Source organism: Phyllostomus discolor, chromosome 7 (assembly GCF_004126475.2).
Source record: "Phyllostomus discolor isolate MPI-MPIP mPhyDis1 chromosome 7, mPhyDis1.pri.v3, whole genome shotgun sequence".
In the NCBI taxonomy this organism is placed as follows: Eukaryota; Metazoa; Chordata; class Mammalia; order Chiroptera; family Phyllostomidae; genus Phyllostomus; species Phyllostomus discolor.
Window position 1 is genome coordinate 72,566,697 of NC_040909.2, and position 26,149 is coordinate 72,592,845.

Genomic DNA, 26,149 nt, shown 5'->3' on the forward strand with positions numbered 1-26,149 from the left:
TCAGAATTAAATTTATTTCACATTGATAGAAACTGTGGAAAAGATTTACATTTTCCCACATTACAGCACACTTCAACAGAATATCTCTTGCCATAAATCATATCTTGCTGATTTGTATAACTGAAACAAGTTTATATTCATAAAGGTAAATAAAAATGACTTACTGAATGTTTAAAAATTTAAAATCTGGACATAAACATATGGCTTCATTATTAACATTCTATATAATCCATTGCTAAATTATTTCTATTATCAATTAGCACCCATTTATAAAGACGCATTCCTAACACTGTTTTAGTCAGTTGGAATACAGAATAAAAATTAACAGTTCAGAAAATAAAGTGTATATTTTTGCTACATGTTAAACCGTGTGGTAACTGTCCCATATGTACCGACTTCTGATTAACCTTTAAACTGATAAATTCATTTTCAAATAGTTTTTACCAATAATCTAAAAGATTCAACCATTTAAAATAAAATAATTGCTCCTTTTATCTTTGCACAAAAACTAATCTTTAAAAAATCATCTGCTAAAATGAAAATTTCAAATAAGTCCATTGCAGATAAAGTAAAACAAATTTTTCTAATGGATTGTTCATTTCCTACAGTAGGTGATTTCAAACATATGTACAAAATACGTAAACTAAAACTCTATGCTACAAGGAGAATCATCTTAGAGCAAATCATTTTAGAAATTAGTTTTTAAGATCAGTCTTAAATATTCCAGAACATACTAGAATATGACCTAATAATTCTCTGAATTGCAGAAAAATACAACCACATAATTATTCCTACCTGGACTGAAGATTCTAATAACTATATAGGTCTAACTTTGGACTAAGGTACAGTTCAAAAAATAAGTAATGTAGGAAGTTTGAAGTGATGTTTGGTTTCTTTATATAAGTATAAATACATTTTAAATACCACCATGTCTGTGAGTCAGAATGTCCAATTATCAATACAGCATGTATTCACAGCAGATGTCTATGGCAAATAGGCAATATCGGTCTACTTTGAAGGATAAAAAGAAAATACACTGCTTTTCCAGAGAGGAAAATCGAATATTAAAAGAAATTGTAACAGGGAAAGAAAAGCCTGGTCCCCAAAATAAAAGGGCCATTAAGTGAAGAGGGCCATTAAGTGAAGAGAGCAATATTACTCTTTATTGACACTTAGTAGTAATATCCCTATTATTAGGAATAATGTAATTACGCTTCATTCTTTTTATTTATTATAATGATCGAGTTAATCTAAATATATATATAAAAAATACAGATACTGCATGGTGACTAGGTATTTTGGGAATAAGTTCATAGACTAAGTATAGCATTCATAAGTAGCTTATATTTTAACCACTCATTTATACCCGAACAAGTTTTCATTAGCATACTAATAATTTTCAAATGATGTAATAGAAAACCTGGTTGCAGCATTTTATTATTTTACCAAATTTCATTTGGGAAAAAGAGCTAGCTGCTTCACCTATTTTAATGCTAGTATATTCTGGATCATATACAAATACGTGTATTGAAACTTAATAAATCATAAATTTTTCATGAGGAGATATTAATCTGTGTCACTGATGTGTATTTGCAAAACATTTTAACACTGCAAACATTTATAAGTTTCAAGATTGGGCACAGGAAAAGGTTTATACTCTACTATAATAATGCTGGTGTGTACTTCTACACAAGGCCCCTTAGAGGTGTCAATCAACTGGAGGTAGGAGTTTATCGATGAAATGCTTGATATCCATCATTTCCTGTTTGGAATAAAGCGATTTAAAAAGCAGTTACACAAATCAGAAATTAAATCCCGACTAAAATGCCACTAACTAAATCCATGGTGTGTATACAATAAAGTGAAACCACATTTTTACTACTACAATGAAATAAAAAGTTGTAACATAGAAAGGAACTCCAATAGAACTTTCAGATCATTTCTTATTATTATTGTACATTCAATGACGGCTCACATCTAGTATCTACTGCCATGAAAATGGTCTGAATTTTTACTATACTTGAACAAGTAACACGTGGGGGTGAGGAGAGATGAAAGGTGTTTAAAAGTGACAGTATCTATACTGAGAAGTCTCATGAAGTATACAGCAACTGCCAATTATGTATACATGGAAAAGCCTAGCTTTTAACACTCTCATGAGAATAAAATGCTAAATCCACAGCATAAAATATTTTGTGCCCTACACTAAGGATTTAAATGTAACCAACCATCTAAAAGAGAGCATGTACCTAAGATAAGCCTGGAAGGATATGAAAATTAATATACCAAATATTTATTACAGAAAAAACTTTCCTAGAAGACCCCTACATCTGGCTCACAGTTGTCACTTATCCCAAACACATTTCATTCCCTCCTATCTTCTCTATTATTTCAAGGCTTGGCCTCATAGACCCACAAATAAGCAATGCAGAGAATCTTCAACCTTGTAATTTAGTCACTCAGGAAAAAAAAAGCCACAGCACGAAAGTAGCCTATTTTACAACCCTCTGAAGTCCTATAAATTTCCTGTAACACCACTTCCTACCATTCTAACCTCTTCTCACTTTCTGCTCCTAATCATTCAACCTAGTGTCCTCCAATGCGATCACACAAAGAATCAGAAGGAGCTTTCATTTTAAAAACACCTACACACAAACAAAGATGTCTAAGTTCAACCCCAAACTCCCAACGTACTGAATCAGAATCAGAGTTTGAAGTTTGAGGGTCTGTATGGTATTAAGCTCTGGGGTCCTTTTGATACAAAGTCTACTTGGAAAACCTCTGCTCTAGACCTTCAGTCCCTCCTAGATGCTCAGAGTGCCGGCTCTCTTTATGGACTCGGTATTTCATAACAGTTCCTTTCCCTCATTCCCTTTTCCTTCCCTTTCCTTTCCTTTGTCTCTCTCTGTCTTCTTTCCTTCCTTCCTTCCTTACTTTATTTTACAGCTTCAATAAAAAAACAAAAGGATATTTTAAAAGAACTTCTAGAAAATTGCGGCTATGCCAGCTCTGTTCAGTAATGCTACAAAAAGTCTGTAGACCAACAAGTACAAAAGCAAACAACCTATGACAGTTTAAATATAGTCTCAATAACACCCTAGCCAGGTTGAGAAGTTAGTTGCAAAACAATGTTAAAATAAACTGCCTCAATGCTTTTTCTTAAAATTCTAGGCCTTTTTAAGCCTCCAATTCTATTCAGTCCTCCTCCATCCTTATTAAGTGACCACAACTCTACTGAAAAGATTAAGAGGATCTGATGTGGGCTCTCAACTACTCTCTTCTATAACTCAACAATCCATTCATATTCATTCATCCTCTTCTATCCTGATTCAAGTGTTTTTCTCTTTTAAGGCAACCATGCCTCATTTCAGGGCTTAATTATATGATCTTGCTAAGACTTCACCCCATCAATTAATTATCTTCTCCAATCTTATTAAAAAAGAACCTTCTTAGTTTCTTCCCCCTTTACCAAAACCTTTTTTAAAAAGGTTTATATATGTTGCCCTCTACTTCCTCATTCCCTCTCTACTTCACACTACCCACTGTAGTTTGGCTCTATCTCCCTAAACATCTGAGGTCACGGATGCCTTACTATTAGATAATTTCTTCCTGTCCTATTTCTCCTTAATCATTCTCTGAATCATGGGTTAATATTCCCATCCCCTCAGAAATTCTCTTCTCCTGAACTCTCATTCAACACCTAAATTTTTCTAACTTCCCTACAGCAGTTCTATCTCTTGGATTTTTTTCTCATTATATTCTCCCATGGTAATTCTTCACTGATCAATAATATGGGTAAATTATTCTAAATCTCTACTACAGGCTTGAGTTTCAGGATGGGATACTGGGAATATACAATATCCCTGATATTATGGGGGCATATCAATCCTAGTCTATTCACTAAATTCAGTATACGAGTATCTCCCTCCTATTACCCTAGAATAGGTACAAGTAACTCTTCCTTGTACCTATTTTATGAATGGCATCCTCATAGTCATCTAAGCTAGAAATCTAAGGCTTCAACAATACTTCCTTTCCTATTCCATAGAAGTAGTCACTAATCCTAATGGATGCTACTTCATTCATTTCCAGAGTGTAGTTATACCTTGCTTTGATTAAAAAAAAAAAAAAAAAAGTCAATGGTTTTCTGCTGCCTAGAGAACAAGTCCATCCTCAGCACAAAATAAAAGCTCTCTACAAAAAAGTCTGTCTTCTCTGTCTCTGTTCTATGACATCTAGCTTTTCATAAGCCTATTGCCCAACCAAATAGCTTGCATGTCCTGTCCTACAGTCCTTTCTCAACACATTTACTATCCAAATCCCACTCAGTGGTAAAAATCTAGTTTTTTCATCATGATCTCAGTACCTCCTAAGATAAAATTAATCTCACTCTCCTCAGTTTTTCAAATAATTTTTAAAAAACTCTTAATATAATGCATATCACATTCTGCTTTCTATACAATTACTTGGATATATATCCTCTCACCTATTAAATTTTTCATTTTAATCTTTTCTAAATTTTAATAAAAGAGAATTTTTGTCTTAGAATTAAGTATAACGTTTGCATATAAAATAGTAAATCAGTAAATGTGTTCAATTAAATTAAATAAACTTTGATCTAGCTCCTGCTAAATCAAATGAGTCAGTGTGAATTCATTAACTAAATCCTATAAAGCCCCAAACAGTCAAATGTCATTTATCTTAAAATATCACATGGAAAAAGAGGAAAATTATGTCTCTCTAATCACTGTTTCTAAAAATTTACCTGTTGACATGAACTGTGCATCAGGCCTTCATACGTTTTGAAGGTTACATTTGCTGAATTTACCAATGTTTTCAGCTTTTCGACAGTAAGAGAACCAAACATTAGAGGAACTAAAGGGTCACAATCTCCATGGCACTGAAGAATAGAAATATCTCTATTGACACCACTGATACGACCCTGCAAAAAAACAAAACAAAGCTAGTATTATTTATTCAAATGTGTACAGCATTATGCCAGATGTTTAAAACTACAGATAGATATGTGCATGTAACATGTTATTACTTATATTATAGGTTATATTTGGCCACAGAAATAAAATTCCTTCCATCCCTATATTCTGCACATCTCTTTATTTAAACAGTTATATGATATATGATTACCCTGTCATATATTATATGTTTTCCCGATGAATTGGTTCTTTGAAGCAAATTCTATTTTTTACCTGTCTGCACTGTCCTGGCATGAGAGGTATGTTTTTAGCTGAACCATGTTTTTCTCAGCTGTTGATTGATTTAAATAAGATAGTTAATAAACAGCACTTACTATATACAAGACACCAAAGAGTAACTATATAGTGACAAGAGAAAACCCTAAACTTAAAGATGAATTTGAAAATAAAGTCTATATCCCCCATGTATATTATATTCTGCTCTATACTGGTGATCATTTAGAAATTATATTTTATATAGCAAAATCTGCTATCAAGCAATGAGCATATCCAAAGCACATCTAAAATACTGTTTCTATGTGTAAAAAATCTGTAATGTATGTACATATGTATGTATATGTATATATGTATATATATCTTAAATGTATCAAATACCTGAAATATAAGATTTCTGAGACTAGGACTTATTTCTTATTCCATTCTATACAATTCTACAATGAAGACAATGTAGTGTACCCATAAAGACTAGTAATAGATCACAAAAATCTAAGGAAATTCTTTCTGAAAGAGGACAACTGATGTGAATTATGGGTTTTGGATGATGATATGTCAATGCAGGTTCATTGATTATAATGAAATGTGCCACTGTGCTGCAGATCAACTGTGGCTGTGCATGTATGGGTGTATGGGTATATGGGTACATGTATATGAGTGTGGGTATATGGGAACTTTCTGTACTTTCTACTCAATTTTGCTGTAAACCTAAAATTGCTCTAAAAAAGGTAAAGTTTATTTAAAAAAAGACCCTCTCTCCCACATTATTTCCTATCTCTTAGCTCACTAATCTAATATTGGATGTATCAATTAGACTACCTGTGGAAATGAAGCCCGCAGTGGAAGCCAGCAACTGAGTGCAGTGACACCTGCCAGTTTCTGCTGTGTGGTAAGAGCAGTGTATAAAGATAAAGCTCCTCCCTGGAAAGACAAGCAGAGAAAATCAGTGGAACACATCCTTTGATAATAGCAACTTAAAATTATTTCTTGTTGTTAGTAATGTCCATAAAAATCAAATTGGGTGGCTGGTGTCAAACTAAATCAGGCAAACAAGTAAAAATACATATACCTCACTGAGTCCTAAAGTACATGATTCTCGACACTGAAGACCACTGTGAGAACATAGCAACTACCCAATCAAAACACTGGTAATAGAGTTAACTGCTGCTTTACAACTGCCTTAGGAACATTTGAATTTAGAGTTACTATTTTCTCCTCTGAAAAGTACTAGTATAAAATCAACTCTTGTTTTAAACCGGTATTATTTTCCAAACCAGTAATTCAAAATAACGAGGACTATGTAGCAGACACCTTTAAAGTATCTGCCTACCCAGTTCACAACACCATGCATTCTAGGAACTGCATTCCCATTGGTCACCTAGATGCCATATCACTGTAACCATGCCCATGGGTCACTGGGCCACTAATAGATGTTAAATCCTTTCTCATGTGAGATAGTCATATTCTTTCTCCCAGTATTTCAAAATTGGGATGCAGTGATTTTCAATTTAACTCTTTGTGTGGCTGAACTGTAACATGTAAACTCAAGAACTGAAAATGCTATAGGCTACAAAAAGTGAGACAGCCAACTATAGATGGAGAAGCAAATGAAGCAGGTGAACAGAAAAATAGAGATGATGATAGAGAGAGAAAGTCATAACGGCTTTCCAAGTCCTAGCTACTTCCTGAGGTCTTCCTCCATTCTCATCTTTGGTTTCCTTGATACGATCCCACAGACTCATAACTTTTTGTTGCTTAAGGTATCAGGAGTTGGTTTTTGTAAACTGATCAACGAGCGTCAAATGTATAGACTTCTATGTTCACTTCCTATTTGAAATAAGCATTCTTTTTTCTACCCCTATTTATGTCACAATGTGTATTACAATGTATATTACCTGTGAATTTCAACAAATACCAAATTATTAGCTTATCTTTTTACTATATTGTATTAACAACCTATCTTCCTATTGAATTCTAACTCCTAAATAATTCCCTGATTCTGACATTGTCCTAATTCAGATTGTCTAACACTATATTGTGGATTTAGAAAATTTACAGATTAGAAGCTACAGTAATTTGAGGGTAGATGACATAGCAAACAAGTGATAAACTAAAATTAAAACGTAAAGTGAACATAAGGTAACTGTGCCTGTAGAAAAAGTATAGAAGGTAGAAAAAAAGTACAGAAAGAAAAGATGCCAAAAATAACCATCACATATTTATATCTAAAACCTATTTTAATGACAAAAGAGGGAAGAGGATAGAGTGACATCACCAAGATGGCAACATATGTTGTTCCTAACTTTACTATCCCTCACAAGAACAACAACTAACAACTACTCAAGAACAAGACACCACTGAGAGAATCCTTGAAAAAACAGGGGTAAGGCTGATGCACCCCCTGCACCACAAAGAACAAACAAGACAGACTACATTAGGATAAGAGAAGCAGCTACATGTTGACCACATTGCCTCATCCCAAGGCTAGCCCAGCAACCACAGAAAGGTCTTCCCTGAGCCTCCAGCTCCTCTAGTGAGAAAAGAGAGCCCAAGTGAGACAATCAGTGCCCCCCAGCACTGTGGGTTGCTTTGTGGGAGTCCCTACTCTGATCTTACCCCACAGGAACTGCAGGAGAATCTGTGGAGCTCAACCACTGGGAATCTGTGACAAAAACAGGGAAGAAACTCTCATGTTCTACCTTCCTGTTCCTATCAGCAGTCTCCTCCTAGATGGGACTTACACCTGTACTTAGAGTCTTATTTAAAGGGCTATATAGTTTTAACACTTCAGTTTCCAAACAATTTACTCAATAAATTGATTTTAAGACATGATCTATAAAGTAAAGCCTACCGCTGAAGAGAGAAAACTAGAAAAATAACAAAGTATGAAGTACCTCTCAATTAGTAAATATTTCTAGTCCATTTGAACTTAATTCAGCATGAAAGGTAAGTAGTAAATCATCCTGACTGGTGTGTCTCAGTGGGCTGGGCATTGTTCCACAAACCAAAAGGTCACCAGTTCAGTTCCTGGTCAGGGCACATGTGAGAGGCAATGAATCAATGATCCTCTCACTCTTTCTCCCTCCCTCCTCACTCTCTAAAAAAAATAAATAAAAATCTAAAAAAAGAGAGAAATCTACAATAGTCTTAACATCTCTATATTGTTTTTTTAAAAAGGTAAGTAGTATATCAGTTTCTGTAACATCTTCTAAAAAAGGACTCCCCCACAGAAAAGGACTGAAACCAAACTTCTAGATAAACACACAAATTGTATTGCCATACTACCCAAATTTTATCTTACCTGAGAAAATCCTCCCAAAATAATTCTGTTTGAAGGAATGCCATTCTTCACCTCTTGCTCTATCAAGGCTTTTACTAAAAACAACATGAAAGTTAAATTACCAATAGTTTCAAAGTTGAGGCCATCGAAAGAATTTAAACAGAAAAAATTAATGACAGAAAAAGACAACATGTATTAAAGGTCAAAACAAGTAAAAACCTGAAGCATTCTATTAAAATACAAAATCGGAATGCAAGTTCATTATAAAACTCAGATTTTGCAGGTAATGCTTACACTGTTCAATTATTTCTTGCTACAGTTTGTAAACAACAGTTATTCCTCTCATTAATATATGAATATTCTTTATCTATGGTCAATTCTGCTCATATACATTTTATATTTCTCTTCAAGGAATCATAGGCATTTGTGCCAAAAAGCTGTAATTTAAAATTTTAAGTAATTAATTAGATTAAATGGTTTGTGATTTACAATGTTTAAGCAGTTCATTCTATTGAAAATTAAATTTATTTGTTATTTGTTATTCCTGTAAACAGTAAATGACATGGGGGGAAAAAACAAATGAGTTCTTTTCCTTCTGCAAAATATGCCCTGGCCGGCATGGCCCAATAGATTGAGTGCCAAGCCTGCAAACCAAGAGTTGCTGATTCAATTCCCAGTTAGGGCACATGCCTGAGTTTCTGGCCAGGTTCCCAGTAGGGGGCGCACAAGAGGCAACCACACATTGATGTTTCTCCCTCCCTTTCCCTCTCTCTAAAAATAAATAAATAAAAATCTTAAAAAAATAAAAAACTGAAGTTGGCACACATCATTAAAGGTAAGACTTGATACCTCCTCAAATTTCCTTTTCTTTATACTCAGTCCTGAGTTTTAGAACTAACTGCACCTTTACAAATTTATCTTCTTTCATTTTTGACATCTATGCAAGATTTTCATTTTTAAACCTAAAATTCTCATATTTGCATTTCCTTTTTATCAAAATCCAAAAATATGTTTTTATTATAACACTGTAAAAAAATCCAAATGCTCAAATTAAAAATTGTTTTGCTTTTGTATACAGTTTAGTTTTTAGTTAGAATTAGTATGAAAAGCTAGAGGTACCTTGGTTATGGCATGGGAGAATGGACTAGAGAACAGTAAAGAAGACTTAAGAAATAGAAGAACTGTTGAGAAGTACGAAGGATTTACTTAAGGGAGACACAAAGCCTCAGAAAGATGCAGAAGTGGCACAAAACAGTCCATCTGTGAGAAAGGAAGGCTGTGGTTGGGGCTTGGTGAATGTTAGCTGCCAGTCAGGCAGGTGCTGTTGGGAGTATTTTCCCTCAGTTTCACAAAGTTTTATACCACATAGTTACACCAACTGCCGAGATAAAGTTAACAAGCTACAATGGCAGCAGTCAGTTGTGGAGAAATGGCTTCTAATTTCTATCCCCTTCTGTATTAAGGGCAAGGACACTGCTGTGCTCCAGGACCTAACCCTAAAAGCACTCTTTCTTTATTCAGCAGCACAGTCTCTCAGCCCTCAAATAGAGTCCTTTCTTTCCCAGCACTGAGTCTGAGTCTAATGCTCTCCAATAATACATCACCTCAGACAGGTAAGAAACTGCAAGTATGTCACAGGCTAATTCTATCATTAGGATAAAACTTTTTTTATTCTGGAACTCACCAGGCCCACCTGTCTTCTCCACAAAGCCCAGCTCCTATCTTCCATAGGGTCTCACAATTCATTACCATACCCAACACATATTTTTGTTATCTATTATTTTTTGACAAACACCTAGGTACAGGATTCTAGCTTTGATCCACTTTTTGATGATCCTAAAAGTCAGTGTTCTTAGTTTGACATTCCTAAATATCCAATGCATTTCAAATGCACTTTCTTTCCTGTTTTGAAGTTAATAAGTTCTTATAAAAAAATTTTTTTAGATTTTTTTTTAAAGGATTCTACTGGTTTTGCATTTTAAAACTATTTTGGAAAATTTCAAACAAACACAAAAATAGGAGAAGTGTGCAATGACTCCCTGGGTATACATTACCTTACTTCTGAAATGATCAATTTATAGCCAAGCTTGTTTCATCAATGCCTGCTGTGTTACCACCCAGATTATTCTGAAGTTAATTCCAGTCATAACATTGTTCATTTTGTAAATATTTCAGTACATAGGTGTAAAATAAAAGGATGTTTCTGCACATTTTCTAAACCAAGATTTTTCCCAATTAAGTCCATGTTCTTTATGCCTTCGCACACAACAAAGTAAACAAAATTATCATAGTCATAAGGGAGCACAGAATACTAACCAGAGAACAGATTATGGAGATTCCATAAAGTGGCACTAATACTTATTTCATAGGAGTACCAAATGAGATGATCTATAAGAATTACCTAGCTCAGGGGTGTCAAACTCATTTTTACCAGGGGCTGCATCAGCCTCACGGTTGCCTTCAAAGGGCCAAAATAATTTTAGGATTGTATAAATGTAACTACTCCTTAACTGTTAAGGAGTGGAAATTACATTCAGCCCTTTGAAGGCAACCGTGAGGCTGATGTGGCCCCCAATGAAAATGAGTTTGACACCCCTGATCCTAGCTTGTTTAATATTACCACACTAAAACTAACCATTAATATAGTTTTCATTATATATCATTACATCATTATATCATTATTGTCATCCTTATTTAAAGTCTCCTTAAAAAAGATACCAGGCCACAACTATTAAACATTGTTATTTTCTCCATCTGATATATAAACCAAAGCAAAATAATGTATCCAACAGTTAAAGTTTAATAATTACCATTCCTCCCTATCTACCTCACCTTCACTGAGCACAGACAGGTGAGTTCATGTGGCCATTATGGCAAACAAGTTAGAGAGTGATCAAAAAGGAAGGAAACAGCACCACCTCCTCAGTTTAGATAATTGTGTAATATTTCATCAACATCAATAAAACTATCCAATTTACTAAAAATATTTTAAAGGCTTCTGTTTATAAAACTTTACTGTACTTACCATTTTCTGCTGCCTGTTTAATTCCAGGTTCATCCTCCTGTGAATCTGGTGAAAGCCCAATAATATCAAACCTGGAAAATAAGGCACAATCTTAAAAGAAACAATTGATTCTCAGAATATCTACTCTTGGTAAGTATGTTTTACCAACTCATAGTAGTTGGGATAAAAAGGGCTGACCATACATCCTCCAGAACATGAAACATGAAACTCAAAATGTCTTCAGAGGTGAAACAGAATGCATTAATTGGGCGTTCTACAAGTTCCTTTCATTCCAACTAGATACAGCTTCTAATGTTAAAAAGTCACATTGCCACATAATTTTAGGATAAAAATATCTAAGAGATTATCTAGTCCAATCTTGCACCCAAGCAGGAATCTCAACCCACACTCCTAAGAAGTTTGCAATAAATTCCAGCTGTTCACTTCCTCTTCTATTGCATCTTAAGTCAACACAATGGAATATAGCCACTTTATTATGTCATTCTTGCATGTGCTACCCCATACCTATTGAGCAAGGTGTTTATACTGATCTCTACCTATATACTTTGTAAAACTTTTTTATCACATATTGTAGGTATCTGAAACCAGAAACCAAAAGAGGCTTTCCTTTGGCTTTTCTACTTCTCTATCAGGTTGTAGTATGCTTTCATTATGGTCTCAAGAGACATTAGGTAGAAATTTTGGTTCTGGACAGAAATTTTGCCACCGAGGGAAGATGAAAGAACCAAAGGCCAACATAAGCAGGAACTTCTAAAAGGTGCCAAGAAATCTAAAAGAGATAAAGCAGGGAGTACAGGGATGGGTAGATTGGTGGGAACAAGTAGAGAGGAGAACAGCAGACTAAAGTGCTGATAAGGTCAAAGAAAAATAGTGTAGAAACAGTGAAGCAAACTCAAAGGATGAGTACTTATTCTAAATATCAGATTTGAATTAAGTGACTTTAGAGATGGCATAGTCCCAGATGACAAAGAATGACTGCAGATGACCAAAGGTGAAAGAAGAAAATGTCACTGTGGAAGAGAAAAGCCAAGGAAGTAACAAGCCAGTGAAGGTTATGAACACATGTTGCATTGGATCATGTAGTCACTCAAAAGATAAAATGGTGGCATGAAATAGAATGGAAAGGAAAATACTAATCAGGTGTCAAAGTCATCAATTTTTAAAAACCTGTGGCAGGGGTTTCAGAAAGCAGCAAGAAAAAAAAACAGTCTAGAAGTGGCTCAGAGGAATGAAGAACTGACTCTACTTCCTAACAATAGAGCAAATGGGGAGTGCAAAAATATCTTAAGAGGGCCCAAGAGGAAACAGTTTCCTTAAAAACTCACCAGCTTTCCAGAAAGGGAAAGAGTTGAAGGAGGATAAAGAAGCTGTGGCTTAATCAGAGTGATTGCCACACGGTGTCTTCAAATGTTTGGTTACTAAAATCAACAAAGGTTCATCAAACAGTAGGAGATATTTTCTGCAGTATTTCTATTCACCCATTCTCTCCTGTTTTCTCTACCTGTTGGGTGCAGCTCCTTACGTTTACTCTGAATTTAAAATATAAAAACTTAAATAATTAAATAAAGGCTAAATTTAAAATGAGTTATATAACTTTGCAACTTAAAAATAGCTAATTAAAAATTGCTATACTCAAAAGCATTTCTGATTGAAAGCTAAGTATAAATAAATTCTTATTGATTAAAGTAAATTATTACTTACCAAGAAGGCATAGCCATGTTCATATTTAATGTTACAGGCATAACTGGTCTACATGGGGGAAAAAAATAAAATAAGAATAATCTAACAAAGCATAAGACCTGATAAAATTCCATAAATTAAAGATAATTACTTGAGGCTTATGCAAAACTATGCTATGATTTTAACATGAGGTGTTTCACAGCATCCACACCCTGCAAGTGTGCTCTGAAAACAGAGCAGCAACTGGACAGAACTAAGTTTGACAAATAAACATTTTCCTTTCTCAACACCCTAACTTAACACTTTCAAAGTAAACCTGAGAAGGAAAACCAGTCACCAAGACAGTTGAAAAGTATAAAATATGAGACTCTATAAGGCTAAGAATCTAAGCAATTTATTGCAGATATTGTAGCAACAATTCCCGTATGTTCAGATTACATTTTTGCTTATTTTCTAGTTGTTAGCTATTTATCTGCTTATTTAAGAGACTATTAAATAAGAGAAAGATAAGTTTTGCCTTAATGCTCATTATACCCGATTCAAGTTTATGATGAAAAATTTGCTAGATAACCTGAATGTAACTAGGTACAAAAGGAAAGAAAAATACATATACTGTAAATACATCTCACCACTATTTTCCTGACTCATGAAATAAGTATACCTTAGAGGCCACAAAATCTTATCAAAATTTCTTTGAGAAATATACTTTCCTAGGTTGGGAAATAGCCTTAAGCCAAATTCAATTCTGGGGCCAGTAACAATGTAAGATAAATTCCAGTATCATCAAGAATTCAGTTTCTTGCATGAGTCAGAATAACAGGTGACACAACAACCCTAAGCATTGTATACTGTTGTAGCCTGCAGTTGTAAGATGATAAGCCTTCTATTTTAGGATAAAAAGAGAAGGACTGTTTCCTTACCTAATCTCAGGTATACTTCCTCTTTCCATTTCCACTTTCATATTTATCACCTCTACTGCTACTCCTACTTCTGAGGATGAATTACTAACTTACTAGCATGTACCTAATCCCATTTGTCTTCTCCATGGCTATTGCTTCTCAGTAGCCTTTGACCTAAAAACTTGCCCAACTTACTGATTTTCTGAGCTTGCTCAAAATGTCCTAGTTTATTTGACATCCACAAACATTTTCAGAATTCTAAACTAAATCTATCAAACTCCAAAGTCTATGTTCTTTCCACAGTACATCACATATTGTCTCTAATCAATAAAATTAGGAGTGTCTTAAACACAGTAAAGATTTCTTACAAACGTAGCAGGTAAATCCCCTTTAGAGATAGTTCATGCATATTAAAACTTAAAAAAGCATTTGCATATTTTAAAAAGTTTTTCTAGCTATGAGTTCAACTGATCTCCAAGAGAACCTTATTAAATTTCTCAACAGAAGAGAAAAAATTCAATAAAACCAAGATACTATTTTAGTTGTTAACAATTTACCAATCTTGAATTTTTTGACTTTTAAAAAATTTTATTTTTCAATTACAGCTTACATTCAATAGTATTTTGCATTAGTTTCAGGTATACTCTAATCTTTATTTTTAACTGAGTATTCAAAAATTTAAAATTAATTATATTCAAATGCTTTTCTACAAAAGTAAAGCTATTACAATTACTCCTCTCCGGACTCTGAATCACGAGCATAAAGATTAAAAATACTTACGCATGTGGGCAGATATATTTGATATGTGAACTTCTGATACCTGCAAAGGCTTCTGCCCATCCATGCCTGGTAGATAAATTATTTGAACAATCCCATTAGATATTGTTTTAATTCCCAATACATTAGTTATAGAACAGTATTTTTAAAAAGTTTGTGGGAATAAATGTTAAGTCCTTAAAATGTCTTAAAAGTATGGACCATCAATGCTATTAAAATACCAGCACCAATCTGGAAACCCAAAGACTATTGTTTAAGCTTTACCTATGGATAAAGATGATTTCTCGTGATTCCTGAAGAGAAGTGTATTTTCCTTCACTTATTTCCACAGGGCTTTATAATTTACAAAATATATATTTTTATTTCTTTATAACTTCATAACAATGTGACTAATAATTTAGGCAACATCGATAATATAATTCGTAATTTTGTAATTTATACAAAGAAAAAAAGCTTCAGAGAGTAAAGTAAATCAGTTGTCTAATATCTGTGCATGGTTACTACATTATTAAAAATAAATTCAGTGAGCTCTGGCTGGTGTGGCTCAGTGGATACAGTGCCAGCCTGTGAACTGAAAGGTCAGTGGTTGGATTCCCAGTCAGGGCACACGTCTGGGTTGCAGGGCAAGTCCCCAGTTGGGGGGGTGTGCAAGAGGCAACCGATCAATATATCTCTCGCACATCAATGTTTCCCTCCCCCCTCTCTAAAATAAATAAAATCTTAAATAAAATACATAAATTTACTGAGCATTCTCTCATGTGTTTATGTACATGTGTATATGTTCAAAATAGAATGAGAAAAACTGTAAATTATCATAATCCTTCCAGTCAGAAATAAGCAGTTAATTTTTTGATATATTTTCTTCTAATGTTTTATATGCATATCGCTTAAGAAATACAAATTTTTACTATACATAATTTCTTGCTTGTTTATACTTGACATTATATCTAATACTTTTTATATGTTACCTGTATTAAAGGATAAAGTAAAAGTAACTTAAGCTTTTTATGTGTAAAATAGTCTGAAAATAAATGTGAAATGCTTTTCTGTTAACTATTTCTCTATTTTTAATGCCCCTTCCCCAAAAGTATTAAGGACATATTGAAAAATTAGTAACAACATTAACAATTATATAACACTATGAACTAGGCATTATTCTAGGAGTTGTAAATGTGTGCACATATGTATATATGCATGCTTGTATGTGAGTTCACGTGTGTGTATTGCTTGTATATATAAGACTTTACTATGAAAACTACAAAACATGTTGAAACAAATAAAAATCTATATAAATGAACAATCCCATTCATGGACTAGAAGACTTAATATTTTCTTCAGGTGGCAGTGCTCCCCAAATTGAGAGTCAATGCAATCTCTTAACAGAATCTCAGCTGACTTTGCAGACAAGCCAATTCTAAAATTCATTTGGACACTCAACAGACCTAAAATAGCCAAAACAATCCTAATAATAACGTTAAAAGACTCACAATTGCCAATTTCAAAAGTTACTACAAAGCAACAGTAATAAAAATAGTGTGGTACTGAAATAAGACCTATAAATCAATGGAATAGATTTGAGAATAAACAAATAAACACTTACATTTACGGTCAACCTATTTCTGAAAAGAATATCCAAACAAGTAAATAGGGTAAGAGTCACTTCAACAAAAGTAGCTGAGATTAAGTAGATAACCACATGCAACAGAATGAAGTTGGGCTACCTCCTACTACATATAAAAATTAACTCAGGCCCTGGCTGGTGTGGCTCAGTGGATTGAGCACCAGCAGGCAAACCAAAGGGTGGCGGGTTTGATTCCCAGTCAGGGCACATGCCTGGGTTGCAGGCCAGGTCCCCAGTAGGGGGCATGTGAGAGGCAACCACACATTGATGTTTCTCTCCCTCTCTTCCCCTCTGTCTAAAAAGAAATAAAATCTTAAAAAAAAAAATTCAAAATATCTTAAAGGCCTAATGTAAAAGACAAAATTATAAAACTCCTAGAAGAAAATATACAAAAATCTTTGTGAACTTACACTTGGCAATGGTTTCTTCGATATGTGACCACAAGCATAAGCAACAAAGAAAAATATTTAATCATCAAAATTAAAAATTGCTGTGCTTCAAAGGACAGTATGAAGAAAGTGAAAAGACAACCTACAAAAAGAGGGAAATATTTGCAAATCATATCTAATGAGGGTCTAGAGTCTATAATATATAAAGAACTCTTATAATTCATAAACAAAAAGACCACCTAACTTATGAGTTAAAGGGCATGATGAGACATTTCTTCAAAGATACATGTGTTAAGTAAAAGAAGCTAATTACAGAAGACCACAAACTGTATGATTCCATTTATATTTAATATGCAGGACAGGTAACCCATGTGTCATATTAATTGACTCAAGTATGTATTACAGACCTGTGTCAAAACGACTCTAATCAGTTTTTCAAAGCTTTTTCTGTTTTACACTTCAATTTATTATGCACTATTGACTTTACGGTGATATTATTCAATATATTTATTTGTTAGAATTAGAAATAATGTTCCCAAATATGCAGATAGTTAGCTTTGCAAATAGTACTCTTTCGTTTTCCAGTGTATAACGAACAATATTACACAGCTATAATAAATACCTGGCATATGGGCTGCTAGTCCCAGATCCTGAGCCCAGAGCAGACATTTACCACACTCTCTGACACACTTAGAGATCTTTTCAACATGGTACTCCAAGCAGCATTTAAAATATCTGCTACCCCTGAAGAAGTTAACAGTATAGTCATGTCATAAAGTGTGTTATCCGTGGTCACTGACAATACTTTTATGCACGCCATTTTAGTTTTTCTCCATTTTTTTTTCAGTTTCTTAAATGTATCATCACTGTATCTTCTATTTCAGAATTTGTGGTAACAACTTGGGGGTAACTAAATAAACCCTTAAATTTCATTTTATTATTTCTGCTAATTACAGCTTTGGGAATGTATAGTCACTAAAAATAACACTTATAAAATATAATTTTCTATTAAAAACCCAAACTGGAATAGCTTCAATTATGTTCCCCAAAGCATTACTACATATAATGAAAGCCTGACTTAACGTGGCCAGCTAATGTGGATGTCAAACTCACACCCTTATATTTTATAAAGTAAAGCCACTTTAAAAGTTTATTAGAAGTAAAGACAAATAATTGTGACTATAGAAAAAAAGTAAATTTCAGGGGAAATGGGGAAGGGTTTATAGGAACAAGTATAAAGGTCACATGGACAAAAACGGGGGTGGGGGGAATGGGAGTAATAGAAAACTGTACTTGAACAATTAAAATAAAATTTAAAAAAAAGAATAAAATTTAAAATTTTGTATGTTAATTTTAGAATTGTTCTTATAACAGTAAAACCTCAACTATTTTCTCCATACCAAGAGGTTCTTATACCTGACTTTTTGAATACTTATGCCCTTTTGTAGCTCTTATATATACATAACAAATACATTTGGCTAAGAATAAAAAAGCTAGAGTCCAGTGTAGTAAAGTACAAGAGCTTTAGGATATAGACTCTACAGTTCAAACGTCTTCTGGCTTACTCACTATTTTGTGGCCCTCTATGAGGTGATGCTGTTGAGGCAATTCAAATATATAGTGAAGCAATATCACATTAAACCTTAAGTATTTGTGATTTTGCCTACTATTTTTGTGCTCAAAATGGAATCTCACCATTATTAATATGAATTAATCATCTCTATTTTCTTTTTTCTAAGATATGTTGTACTTTTAGCTACTTTTATATTTTAACAACATAAACCACTATTTTTCCTCAATTAGACACATAGTCTTTGGTCAATACCTTAGTCTAATGAACAGCCGAGGAAAATGCCTTTCTTTTAAGAAAACACATTTAAAAAAACCCTAGAATTTTAAAAAATAATCCTAACTATTCATTTAACTATTCTACATGCATGAAAGATTGAAAGATTAAGATATGGACTATGCCCTCCATGAACCTGTAATCTAGTAGGAGAAACAAGATATAAATAAACCGTACAAATGAAAATTTAAGCACTACAAAAATTAAGAAAAATGTCACAATATGGTAGAGGATAAAGTTACTTTCAGCTATGCAGATTAAGAAAGGACCTATAGGAAGCAGCTGTAAGATGTTTTCCCCATCACACAGAGACACATACACACACACTGTAGTGGGTTTTGTTCCTTTATTACAATTAGGTGAAAAAGTAAAACAAAGGAAATTGAAGAGCATGTTTAATGGTACAAGATAAATAAATCAACATTTCAGTGAATATGCTTCTATATTTATGGGAATTTACTGTATCTACAGTTTTGGAATATACTTTTTTGCATGTATATGGCTGGAATTCTAATTTACCAAATATTCTTTTGTTGGACATTTTAGTTGGCAAAATAGATAAAAATACTTGATTCAACTATGTACTATGAATAAGAGACTCAATTGAGTTCCAAAGGCACAAACAAATTAAAAGTGAATGGATGGAAAAAAGATATCCTGTGTGTTTTTTTATTGCTTAAAAAAGGTGCTTATACTAACATCAGACAAACTAGTCTTTAAATCAGAAAAAATGTTAAGAGATAAAGGAGGACAATATATATTAATAAAAGGTTCAATATAGTAAGATATATCAATTATAAAAATTTATGCTCATAACTCAGACCATCAAAATATATGAGGCAAAAACTTGAAACAATTGAAGAAAGAAGCCTAAAGCTCTACAATTAATAGCTGAAGACTTCAGTACCCTGCTCTCAATTAATAGACAGGACAACCAGACACAAGATAAGTAAGGAAATAGAGGAATTAATGCAATAAACCACCAAGGTCTAACAAACATATACAGAGTACTCTACCCAACAGCAGTGTACATGTTCTTCCCAAGTACAATGGGACATTTTCCAGGATAGACCATAAGTTAGGCCACAAATTAAGTCCCAATAGATTTTAATAGATAGATACCATACAAAGTGACTTCTAAGACCACAGATAAAGTTAGAAATCAATACAGAAAACTGAAAAATTCACAAAATTGTGGAAACAGTTTTGTTTTTCTATATAATAGTATGACAACTGAGACAAGTATCAGTAAGCTAAAAAATAGCTTTACTGAGATGTACAATTTGCATCACCTCAAAGAATATCCCCACAACTTGCTTTTTACCTACCATGGGAAAATAAATAAAGTAGAGAAACCTGGAAGATAATCACGTTTATGAGTTAGCATCCCTAATGGGACAAAGAACATCACCTGCTTCCTAATGTGATGCACTGAACAGGTCTTTTCACCTATATGGTATTCATACCAAAAAAGCACAAACTGAACCTAATAGTGAGGAAACGTCAAACAAACCTAAATTGAGACACTAGCCTGATCTCTGCAACAATGTCAGTGTCATGAAAGACAAAGACCTGAGAATGGTTCCAGATTAAGAGAATAAAAAGCTAAATGTAACATGTAACTAAGAATTGGATTATGGGTTAGCGATGCAGGTGGGGATGGGGGAATTGTGTTTGGGGGTGTGGATTACTACAAAGGACTTTAATGGGACAACTGACTAAGTATGTATATGTAGTATAATCAATACTAACATTAAATATTAAACAAGTGCTAAATTTCCTGAATCTGGTTAACTATTCTGTGGTTATATAAGAGGCTCTCCTTGTTTTCAGGAGGTACACGCTAGTGTCTGGCAATAAAGAATTACATCTGCAATTTGCTCTCAAAGTATTCAACAAACAGTAACATTTTGTAGAGATTAATGAATCTAGACAAAAGTTATTGAAAAATCTGTATTATTCTTGCAACTCTTCTACATTATCTTCTCAAGCATATTTGTATTTTTAATTTTTTATAATACAAATATAACACTTCCATAATCATAACAAACACTATTCTTATTTTGCAAAGAAAACTGTGATCTCAAGCAATATAGTATGGTCTAAAACATTTCTTTGAATTCTAGTTTCACAGTTTATTATATATGTTATCAACAGGAACACCTGGTAGTCAGATGTGTTTCTTTATTGCAGATCTTTTCAGAGCTTTAAACATGCTAGTGCATTGGCTGTAAATCTTCATGAGGAGAATGACATATTTCCCAGAATTAAAAATTATAAGAGGCACCACTGAAAAAAAAAGTTTTTATGAAAAAAACAATTACTACCACATGCAGTGTCAATCTCAGAAACATAAAAACGTGGGGAAAATGACATATTAAAATTGAGAAAATATGTAATTATATGGTCTCCCAATTTATTCAGCCACCGCATTTTTTCATGAGAAATCTAAAGGACAAAGACTGTAAGACCTCAGTTTCCAGACTGCACACGTTGGCTGGTTCTGCAAAAAAAAGAACCTCAACAAAAAAAAAAGGACAAAAGCTGCTCATTTTTACAGCAACAAACTTGTATAGATGTACATGTAAACTAAACCAACTTCACCTGTGTTCCAGATTTCATGCTGTAACCTCTGACCACTTTCTGTCCCCAGGAAGCATAAGGAAGCTTTCTAGCTCATTATTATCTGTGTTCCTTAAAATGTGGCCACAAGTATTTTTGTTAGTAATAGCCAGAATAGCATGACAACTGAGACAAGTATCAAACTGCTGCTAGTACTGAGTGAATCACAACCCCACCAGGAGGTATGGCCCCCACCACTAATACATTCTTTGTCCCTTTTTCCTGTCAGTCATCAGTACCCAGATTATACTATTAAAAAAGTCCTGTAACAGGGGTCTGTTAGCATAGCATAATCTAGGCAGACTGCTAGGTCATCTTCTCTGTTCTGACCCAATTTTCCAGTAAGTAAATTACCCTGTAATAAATTCTGTTATAATCTATGGAGTGGCCTGGTTCATTTATGGGTCTTAAAACACCTTCTCGTTATGGTGGCCATTATAAATTTGCCCCACCATGGGGCGATGATAAGTTCCAACATCCTCCAAGTTAACCTGACAAATGTACTTTAGTTCTCCAAAAGCATCTAAATATTAAATTGCCACTTGTCAGATTGGTTTGTTCTGAATTTCACCATGTGTTCATGGAACCAAACTAGTCAGTTTTTCTTTAGTGTTATCTACAAAGTACTTTCAGGCCTGGAGACCTCTAGAGTTTAATATAAATTTAATTCTTAGTATGTCATGGATGCTCTTGGTTATTTCTAATTTCACGTTGTTCATTTCCACTCTTAACCTCAGTCTATGAAATCTGGCTAAACTGGGGTCCACAGAGAACCTTCCTATACTGTTTTCATTTTTTGTTGTTGTTTTCTCTCTTGAACTGATTCTTCAGGCCTAGGAGCTCTCTTTAATGAGAACATTACAAGGTACCAAGTTTCCTCCCTAGTTCTCAGCATCAAGAATGGTTTAGTTATAAAACAGCTTTCCTACACCTGTTTAGTAAAACAAACCTGTCCTCATAGGACTACCTGATTGCCAGAAAATAGTCCTACATATCTTTCTGTTACGCCACACAGTTATGTATCACTGTCATGTTGCTTCTACTTAGTAAGCATAAAAGAATATCAGGAATTGCCTTTAAAAATTAATCTAAAAAGAAAGAAAAAATATTTTAACCCACCTCCCTATAAAGACTTAACTGTTTTTTTGGCTACTTTATCAAAATGTATCTATCTTCAGTTTTCTTCCTAGTCTACAATTTTGTAACAACTTCTCACAACTTTACCTAAGTTTCAAACAGATAATCATTGATTTAAATTAAAAACAAAACCTCTCAATATGGAAATAGCTTGACTGAAAGATAAATCATTTATCTAAAGTTAGCACAACAAAATTTGTTTGGCAACCCTCCAGAAATCTCTGAGTTGCTTCAACTGATTTTTTCTTTTTCAGGGAACATCTAAGCTCTCATTCAGAATGCTGCATAGTGAGTGCACATTGCTATCAATATCAACCAGTTCTTCTAAACCTGCACCGAAATTTTAACTCCTCTGGAAAGCTCAAACATTCCATCCATCTCTGCTATCCAATACAACACAGCAACTCAAGGAGGAATTTGCGATTTTAATGTTCCAGAAACAGGAGTTGAAAAATGACAAATTCAAGATAAAGGAAAAATTCTGGGCATTTCAAAAATGAAAAGATTGTATCTTACCACTAGACTGTAAGAATACTAGTAGCAATCTTTTTTTAAATATACAATCCTAGGGTTCTTAAATATAAAACCTTTGATCACTTAGACTACATCTTAGGTAGAGAGAGTTGTATGACCCCATTTTATTACTGGTGCTATAATAATGTTACATACCCTGTATCTCCCAATCCATGAAGGAAAATCACCTAGAGAAGAAGAGGAAAGATTAATAAGCAGTGCCTAAATAAACCCATATGGAATTGTTACACACTGTAGCTTTAATTAAGGTAGATGCCAGAATCATAGAACCCTACCTTCAGCAAGTTAATCTCTACCCACATCTCTTAAATGGCAAAAATATTTAACTTCTTGTAGTTCCGAAAATAATTAATGTGGGGTTTCAGAACAGAAAGAGGTCCCACTCAGGCATTCTTCAGTGCAAATTATCGCATTCGAAGAAAAAGTCTCTTTCAAGTCAAACCATGAAAGTTTTCATTTATACTGTAGAATTTTTCCATCAGAAAAAAGGAACTTCCAGAGGTAAGAATAAGTTTGAGATCCTGAGTTCCCTAAAAAACACCACCTCTTACCTTACACTAAACCTCCAAACTTATTTAATTTATGAGGAGACCGCAAACTAAATAAATTATATATGTATGCATTTTTTTTCCGGACTTAAGACTTCCTGCATCCACAATCAAGACAGAAACACGCTATTGAGCCACCTCGAGTTATAGCGCCTCTTCACCAACGCCGGTCACTCCAAGCTGGAGCTAGGCAGCCGGGAAACCCGGGGTCCCGCGGGCCACACTTGATCCGCAAGGCAGAGGACTCCGGCTCGGGGCTGGGGAGCTGACCCTCCGGATCCGGTTGCGAACCCAGCGCTCTCATCACAGAGCTGGCCCCCGGGATTGCCCACCATTCCACCCCACTCCGTAAGGGCGGAGTGTCCTCATCCACCCGCCTGCGAAGTCTACCCCGCGCGAAGGACAGTGACCCGCGGTGAGCCGAGCGGGCCCCTCCGAGCTCCGGCCGCCGCCACTCACCGCAGCGGTGGCCTTCCGGGCGGCGGGCACGATGGCGGGAAGCGGGGCAGACATGTTATTGCCGCACATACACCGGCTCCACCAACAAGGCGCGGGTCGGAAGCGGAAAGGAAAGCGGTCGCCGGGCCCCGGCCCAAGGGCGTGAGAGCGGTGAGTCCCGGCCCGCCCCACCGGGCGCGCACTCAAGCGCGTGCGCGCAAACGCCTCCCTGCGCCCCCTTCCTCCCACTCCGCGCGCCCTCCTCATTGAGGGACTAGTCGTCTTTCCTCTCCCGCGCTGCTCGCCTCACTCGGCGCGTCACTATGTCTGGCTTCTTGTCCGCCAGATTAGCTGTGACGGAACCGGGACCGGAGTTGACCTCTTTCTCGCTCCCCATTCCCCCGTGTCAGCTTGCTTGGTGCGGTCGGCCCCGCGGTGGTTCTTCACGCCAGGCGTCCAAGCCACCCGGGGAAAGACGTTCTTGGGCCCAACCCGGGAGTGAAGTCTCGGGATCTCCGCTTTGTCTTCTGCTCTTGGTGGGGCGCTGTAGTGGAAAGAATGAGCCCCAAAGGCGCTCAAACCCATCCGCAGATAGTCCTTTCTTTCCTAAAGCCAGGATGTACTCATTTATTAAAAGTCAGGAGGGACTGGACTGGGAGGTTTACACCAGGGTGTAGTTTTGGAGTTGACTGGCCTCCTCATTTGAATACTTGAAGTGGAAAGGAAACCGTTCAGTTACAACTGAACATTCACTGCGTAATTGTTGGTGAATCATGACATAGTGCTGATTTAAGCAGGAAACTAGATGTCTTTTTTCTGCATGGGTAACACAATGCATAACAAATACGTGGTAGTATAGAAACACCTAAAGCCAAATGCTCTGACCTTCGGAAGTTGACAATTCCCCGGAAAAACTTAAACGATATATACAATCATTAGAGAGTATAATGTGAGAAAGGAAGGAAGCTGGTGAACATAAAGACTTTTTTAAAAAATCCACTTTAATTCACATGATAACCAGAATACTAAAGGATTGGAGGGGGTGGACGGAGGGTTCATTCACGTCTTATCAGTCCTGTCTTGGATTTGACAGAATTGTTTGGGCCCTCAGAAATATTAAATTTATACTAATCTATTTAAAATGATAATGTGACTCGTATTTCACATCTGAGTGCATATTTATGTTAGGCTTTTAAATATTTGGTTGTGTTAACTGGAGAATACACGCACCTGTTGAGAGGGGCTTCTGATGGGAAATGAGGCTCGAATTTATAAACACAGTCTAGCAATCACTGATAAACAGGTCTCTCACCTAAGCCTAGTGCCTGTTTCTCTAGCACTAATCTGCCTGCCTCCTCCACTAAACTGGGTGCCTGCATTATAACTCCTACCACCTGAGCCAACCATTATAAAGGAGTTTCTGGAATCATATTTCAACCAATAGGTCTGAGACTTTCCTATCCAACTGGAGCTGTGCAACTAATCCTCATTTACATCTTCACTGACCAATCACTGGCTCCATTCTGACCAATCAGGAGACTGCTCTTTGGATCAATCTAACTATGAGGCTTTGCAGTCCTTGTTTGTGTAAGAACAGACCAATCAGGGACCAGAGGCAGGAATTTTTCTCTGTGTTAAGACGACTTCACTTTTGTCTTGGTGGAGTGCTGTTTCAGTCTCCCTCAAAGACTGTGTTCTTCTGGCCAGAAGTCCAACGTTGACTGCGCTGTCTCACCAGAGTTTTAATAGCAGAGCTATAACACCAGAGCTGCCTGGGTCTGGCTGCACAGCTGTGACTCTCACAGCTGTGATGTTTCATAATTGAACTATGTCATAGCTGAGTTGTTCTTTATCAGAGACGGTCCACATCCAGGCTCTTCCCCAGCTACTCTGTTTTACCATTGAGCTGTTTGCAGTGAAGAAAGTCTCTCTACTCTCACCATACCCCAAGTTGGGAATTCCTGTTGGCTTTGAATTGGCCATGATAGTCTTCAGGTGACAGTTGTGATGTTACTAGAGAAAATAGTACTATCTTTAGCTGTTTGTTAAGACATTTTAAAAATTTTATTTGAAATAATATGGTGTGCAAAATTTAGGGACAATATCATAAAGTGTAATGAACTGAAATCAATGTAACTCTGTGATT

At 35.3% G+C, this 26,149-nt stretch overlaps 1 protein-coding gene across 2 annotated transcripts; it reads right to left on the reverse strand.

Moving 5' to 3' along the window:
- On the reverse strand, window positions 1–24,252 carry LYPLA1 (lysophospholipase 1). Of its 2 annotated transcripts, XM_028518688.2 has the most exons (9): window positions 24,025–24,250; window positions 23,153–23,184; window positions 14,872–14,937; window positions 13,214–13,261; window positions 11,513–11,583; window positions 8,509–8,582; window positions 6,027–6,128; window positions 4,766–4,942; window positions 1–1,762 (listed from the first exon to the last, which is right to left on the reverse strand). In XM_028518688.2, exons 1-9 carry the CDS (start codon window positions 24,091–24,093, stop codon window positions 1,709–1,711), a joined length of 693 nt encoding a protein of 230 aa, XP_028374489.1. In that variant the 5' UTR covers window positions 24,094–24,250; the 3' UTR covers window positions 1–1,708. The 2 variants fall into 2 exon arrangements, with proteins under 2 accessions (XP_028374489.1, XP_035886909.1); XM_036031016.1 differs by lacking the exons at window positions 13,214–13,261; window positions 14,872–14,937 and having other exon boundaries at window positions 24,025–24,252.
- Between the last annotated feature and the right edge of the window lie 1,897 nt (window positions 24,253–26,149).

Bases quoted from the DNA above. Each gene is read 5' to 3' on its own strand.
- LYPLA1 (XM_028518688.2), bottom strand. From the start codon at position 24,093: ATGTGCGGCAATAACATGTCTGCCCCGCTTCCCGCCATCGTGCCCGCC. The intron at 23,185-24,024 runs GTGAGTGGCGGC...CTTCTTCTCTAG, and splicing joins CCCGGAAGGCCACCGCTGCG to GTGATTTTCCTTCATGGATT. The intron at 4,943-6,026 runs GTAGTCTAATTG...GTTTTTTTGCAG, and splicing joins TGCGGGCTTCATTTCCACAG to GGTCGTATCAGTGGTGTCAA.